Genomic DNA, 6,197 nt, shown 5'->3' with positions numbered 1-6,197 from the left:
TCAATTTAAAAATATATATATCTACATGAAAAGTGGCTTGATATATATTTTAAGGAACTCTGATATAAAAACTGACACACATTAGTTGGGAATACTGAATCAAATATGGATGGCCTAGATATGTAGAGTATTCTTCATAAATTCATAAAGACAAGGCTTTTCCACTATAAGCATCCTCCTTAGAATTACCAAAATGTTCTTGGGAATCCTGAGTTTCAGAGTCAAGATCTTAAAAGCTGGCGTTACAGAGAAATGAATGTCCCCTACAGGTATGTGTTCCTATCCCAGAGGAAATAGGGGAAGCTTGAAGAAGAGCTCCACTCCTTGTAAAAAGAAAAATTTTAAAGGAAAATTATACGCACTCTAATTTCAAATCTTATATCTCCACAATTCCTGTGTCAACAGAGAAGTTGGATATGATTGAGGATAACCACTCCTTGACAACTGAATTTATCCTCATAGGATTTACAGATCACCCAGAGCTGAAGACCTTTCTGTTTCTGATGTTCCTTACCATCTATCTCATCACCATGGTGGGGAATCTTGGCCTGGTGGCACTGATAGTTTCAGAGCGTCGTCTTCACACGCCAATGTACATCTTTCTGGGTAATCTCGCTCTGATGGATTCCTGTTGTTCCAGTGCCATTACCCCCAAGATGCTAGAGAACTTCTTTTCTAAAGATAGAATGATTTCCCTCTACGAATGCATGGCACAATCTTATTTTCTCTGCCTTGCTGAAACTGCAGATTGCTTTCTCCTAGGAGCAATGGCCTATGATCGCTATGTGGCCATCTGCAACCCACTGCAGTACCACACCATGATGTCAAAGAAACTCTGCATTCAGATGATCACAGGGGCCTACATAGCTGGAAACCTGCATGCCACGATTCAAATAGGGTTTCTGTTCAGGTTAACTTTCTGTGGATCTCATCAAATCAAACACTTTTTTTGTGATGTCCTTCCATTATACAGGCTCTCCTGTGTGGATACTTATATCAATGAATTGTTGCTGTTTATCTTTGCAGGGTCAGTTTTAATCTTCACTATTACTATAGTAATAATCTCTTACCTTTTCATACTTTTCACAATTTTCAAGATGAAATCCAAAGAGGGAAAAGGCAAAGCCTTATCTACTTGTGCATCCCACTTTCTCTCTGTCTCATTATTCTATGGTTCTCTTCTTTTCATGTATGTTCTACCAAAGTCAGGTAATGAAGAAGATAAAGATATACCTGTTGCCATTTTTTATACTCTAGTGATTCCTTTATTAAACCCTTTTATTTATAGTCTAAGAAATAAGGAAGTAATAAATGTTGTGAAAAAAATTATGAAGAAGACTTCATAACATTATGAAACAAATTATCATCCCATATAGACAACTGATTTTAATGTCATTAAACCTTTTTCAAAATGAAGGAATACTGAGAAAATAGAAAATGGCCATATCATATATAACATTAAATTACTAAAACATGATGATATGTCAGTCAAATAAACAAGTTCAAAAGAAGAGAGTATGGTAAAATGCGTTCCAAAATCTAAGCTATTTGGTTCCATCAGGAACAAACTAAATAATTAACCCTTGAGGTCACAATTATGTCAGGGTGTAATACACTAGTAACTATGTTTCAGACTATAATAAGTTACAATTTTCAACAAATTCAACAAATGCTAGGAATTGAAGTCAATACATATAAAGGTCTACTCCATTTAATATTTTTGGCAAATTTCTGGAATGCCAAGGCATAATCTTACAACTCCCCCATATCCCAAGTTCTCAAATATTAGTCTTCTCTTAAGCAACACCATGTGACAGTAGTAAACTATTTCATCGGATTCTCAATTTTGAGTTTGTTCAACAGATTATGTTTGAACATGAAATCACACAGAATATATATTCACTAATCAACATTTTCCTCTTTAGTATTAGTCAATTTTCTCTCAAGTTCTCTGAAATACAGTATCTGTACATTTGTGATTTATAAATATGTACTTGAAGGTGGTGCTATTTATATTGACATCACTATGGATTTGATATTTTCATATAGTTTGATTGGTTGACCATCATATATGACAGTGCAATACCTGAATATATTCTTAAATAAAGGTTTTTCTCTCTGATATTACTACTTGTCTTGCTTGTTATCAGGAATACCACCAACTTGGACTATTTACAAGGTAAATTACTGATATATGCATAGCATTAACAAAAAGCTGCAGGCCCTGATCAAGCAAAAATGAGGCAAAAAATAGTAAAAATTTAAATATCTAAACAATAATATTTATGGATCCTTACATGTGCAAATATGGAAGGAAAAATAATTTACTAAGAACCTACTCTCTGTTTGGTGCTAAGTTAGACCTTTCATATATATTACCTACCAATTTATTAGATGTGATTTTTCAAGCTTTTCATCACTGAAAATCTTATACTTTGAAATATTGAGAAGCTTGCCCAAGTTCATCCTGGTCATAGGATTCAGCTAGAATTTGAATCAGTACTACCTTTTCCCCACATGCTTGGGAGTTCAGAAAGTGGAGATCCTTGTAGCCTAGGGTATTTAGCTCTTAAGTTGCATCAGAAGTAAAATGTGCCTTAAAAATGGGGGGAAATGATATTTGGAGGAAAACAAGAATGGTTACAACCAGAGTCAATGTTTATGGAAAGGAGTGTGGCACTGGAAGTGGGGGATGTGGAAGCTGAACCATGGAACAGAGTCAGAAATTAGACAAACCTATTGGGGAGAGCTGCTGGTGAATGTGGGGAAAAGGGGGGAAGTGGGTCAGGTTACTGTCTCTTAAATGCCACTCTAAGGACCTGAATTTATCTTAGAGCCATTAGACACTGAAGCCTCCTTGGAGCAGAGTAATATGATTGTACATTTCAGAAACCTGATCTTGCAACTGATTGGAAAGAGCCCTAAAGCAAGAAAACTAACTTCAATAATACATATATTAGATGAGGAGAACGGAAACTGGAGAATACTCTAAAAGGAGAAGAGTGTACAGATAAGGGGAACATTAAAAAAAAATAGTAAATTGTAACTGTTGGATAATAAAGTGAAGGCCTATCTTCTTCCTGTGATATCAAACATGATATAACTGATATCATATCACCAATACTTAATAAGGTACCTAACACATTTGGCCATTCAATAAACATTTCCTTCAGTATGTTCTAATATAATTATGTAAATAAATATGTACTAGGCTTATTATTTTTATTTTTGAATGAATTAATAAATTGTAACTTCTTGGTTTAAATTTCTAATATTGTAAATATGGATAGGTATAATCCACATAAACAAAGCTCTTTATAGTCATAAGACACATTATAAGCAAAAAGGAATCTAGATACCAAAAATTTTGAGGAGCTCTGAATTGGAGGGATGCTCTACGTCCTATATTCACTATCTATTATAATAGAGCTTTTTAGTTTTCAGACTTGCATGCATTGACTTAGTTTCCCTTTTCTAAGGATACCATGATTTTTAAAAAATGTATTTCTGGACCACCCACCCCAACCCTTAGCAACACTGAATACCAGAGGTTTGTTACAGGAAGAACATGTGACTTATTTGTGGCCAATGAGACAAAACAATTGGTTTTCTAAAAGATTCTGGGAAATATGTATCATTTATTTGAAAAGACATCCACAAAATAGGCAGTGTTTCTCCCCCTGAATGTCATGGTGTGTGGATATTGTATCTGGCACAGTCTACGTCCATTTTGCCATCAAGAGGGAAACCAGCCCAGAGATGAAGTCAATACACAATGGAGGGCATAGGTGAGGAAATCATGGAGAAACAGGCCCAGAGTCACTGGAATAAACTATTCATCTGGTTTTATAATCCAACAGATCTTCTTTCTTCTTTTTTCTTTTTTTATTTTTTGGCAGTGCCGCATGGCATGCAGGACCTTAGTTCCCCAATCAGGGGTGGAACCCGCATCCCCTGCAGTGGAAGGGCGCAGTTTTAACCACTGGACCCCCAGGGAAGTCCCAGATCGTCTTACTTTTAACCTTGTTTGGTAGAGATGCATTATATGTAACTGAATAAATGTTAATTGGCGCATTCATGTCTCTTGACTTACCTCTTATTATTATAGTCTATTTTAAAATAATCCTCAGATATTATTTAGCTTACAAATTACTTTTCATCAGTACCCAATCAGCTACTCATCACATCTATTGTCTTTTACCTTCATTACACCATTTTAGTTTCATATAACTCCACATAAAAAATATTAAGGACAGAGATGTTCCATAATTTATCCACAGAAATACTAAGGTGGAGCTTAGGAATCAAACCCAGGCTATCTAGCTCCAGAATCCATGTTCTTAGCCACTAAGTCATATTATACATAGCATAAAGAAGTAAAAATAGCAGGAGAGGAAAACTTCAAAGAAGCTAAGCTGTCTAGTGGGCAGGGAAATAGGGCAGAGATTCAAGAATGATGTAGATCAATGACATTTTTCTGCCAAATTTGTTTTGTAAAATTTCAAACATAATGAAGTTAAGAGAATGCCCATAGATATTTTTAAGTCAAAATTAAATAATTGAAACATTTTACATTTGACTGGTAAGCTATCTCCAAATGTGTATGTATACATACATTTAATGTGTGTGTGTATGATGACATTATGAAGTTTACCCATAAACACTTCAACATACATCTGAAAAGAATATAGACATTTCCTATTTATGATAATACCATTCTAATCCCTAAGTAATTTAACAACACCAAGTATGAAGTTCACATTTGAACTTTTCCCAATTTTCCCCAAACTGTCCTCTACAGTGATTTAATTTTTTAATAAGAATTCAATTAGAGGTCACCATTTTAATTTTTTTAATTTTTAATTTCTATACAATTTTTAAAGGTTACACTCCACTTCCAGTTATTACAAATATTGGTTATGTTCCCCATGTTATACAGTACATCCTGGTAGCCTATCTTACACCCAATAGTTTGTACCTCCCACTCCCCCACCCCTATACTACTCATCCCTCACCTCTCCACTGGTAACCACTATTTTGTTCTCTATACCTGTGAGTCTGCTTCCTTTTTGTCATATTCACTAGTTTGTTGTATTTTTTAGAGTCCACATTATAAGTGATATCATACAGTATTTGTCTTTGTCTGACTTATTTCACTTAGCATAATGCCCTCCAAAGCCATCCATAATGCAGCAAATGGCAAAATTTCATTCTTTTTTATGGCTGAGTAGTATCCAACTGTATATATATGACCACATCTTCTTTATTCATTCATATGTTGATGGAAGCTTAGGTTGTTTCCATGTCTTGGCAATTATATATAACACTGCTATAAACACGGGCGTGCATGTATCTTTTTGAATTAATGTTTTTGTTTTTTCCAGATATATAACCCAGCAGTGGAATGGCTGGGTTATATGGTAGTTCTATTTTTAGTTTTTTGAGAAATGTCCTTACTGTGTTCCATAGTGGCTGCATCAATTTATCGATACATTCCTACCAAAAGTGCACACGGATTCCCTTTTCTCCACATCCTCACCAACATTTGTTATTTGTGTTGTTTTCGATAATAGCCATTCATATCAATGTGAGGTGATGACTCATTGTAGTTTTGATTTGCATTTCCCTGACTATTAGTGATGTTGAGCATCTTTTCACGTGCGTGTTGGCCATCTGCATTTCCTCTTTGGAAAAACGTCTATTCAGATTTTCTGCTTATTTTTTTTATTGGGTTGTTTGTTTTTTTGATGTTGAGTGGTATGAGATGTTTATATATGTTGGATATTAATCCCTTATCAGTCATATCATTTGCAAATATGTTCTCCCATTCAGTAGGTTGTCTTTTTGTTTTGTCCATGATTTCCTTTCCTTTGCAAAATCTTTTAATTAGGTCCCATTTGTTTAATTTTGCCTTTTTCCCTTTGCTTTAGGAGTTGAATCCAAAAAAAAATTGCTGCAATTTATGGCAAAGAGGGTTCTACCTATGTTTTCCTATAGTATGTGGTCTTACATTTAGGTCTTTGAGTTTATTTTTATATATTATGTCAAAGAATGTTCAAATTTCATTCTTTTACATGCAGCTATCCAGTTTTCCCAACCTCACTTCTGGAAGAGAATGTCTTTTCTCCATTGTATATTTTTGCCTCTTTTGTCATAGATTAATTGACCATAAGTGAGTGGGTTTATTTATGGGCTTT

At 34.6% G+C, this 6,197-nt stretch overlaps 1 protein-coding gene across 1 annotated transcript; it reads left to right on the top strand.

Moving 5' to 3' along the window:
* Window positions 1-416: 416 nt before the first annotated feature.
* On the top strand, window positions 417-5,029 carry LOC137765938 (olfactory receptor 5K1-like). Its single transcript, XM_068545680.1, has 2 exons — window positions 417-1,335; window positions 4,866-5,029. The coding sequence occupies exons 1-2, from the start codon at window positions 417-419 to the stop codon at window positions 5,027-5,029; spliced, it is 1,083 nt and encodes a 360-aa protein (XP_068401781.1).
* The last annotated feature ends 1,168 nt before the right edge of the window (window positions 5,030-6,197 follow it).

This window comes from Eschrichtius robustus, chromosome 6 (assembly GCF_028021215.1).
Source record: "Eschrichtius robustus isolate mEscRob2 chromosome 6, mEscRob2.pri, whole genome shotgun sequence".
In the NCBI taxonomy this organism is placed as follows: Eukaryota; Metazoa; Chordata; class Mammalia; order Artiodactyla; family Eschrichtiidae; genus Eschrichtius; species Eschrichtius robustus.
The sequence above is the reverse complement of the archived record's forward strand: the minus strand, read 5'-3'. Positions and strand labels throughout refer to the sequence as shown.

Coding starts and splice junctions, on each gene's coding strand:
- LOC137765938 (XM_068545680.1), top strand. CDS start 417: ATGATTGAGGATAACCACTCCTTGACAACTGAATTTATCCTCATAGGA. Junction 1,336..4,865: donor TGTGAAAAAAATTATGAAGA/AGACTTCATAAC, acceptor TAATTTTTAATT/TCTATACAATTTTTAAAGGT.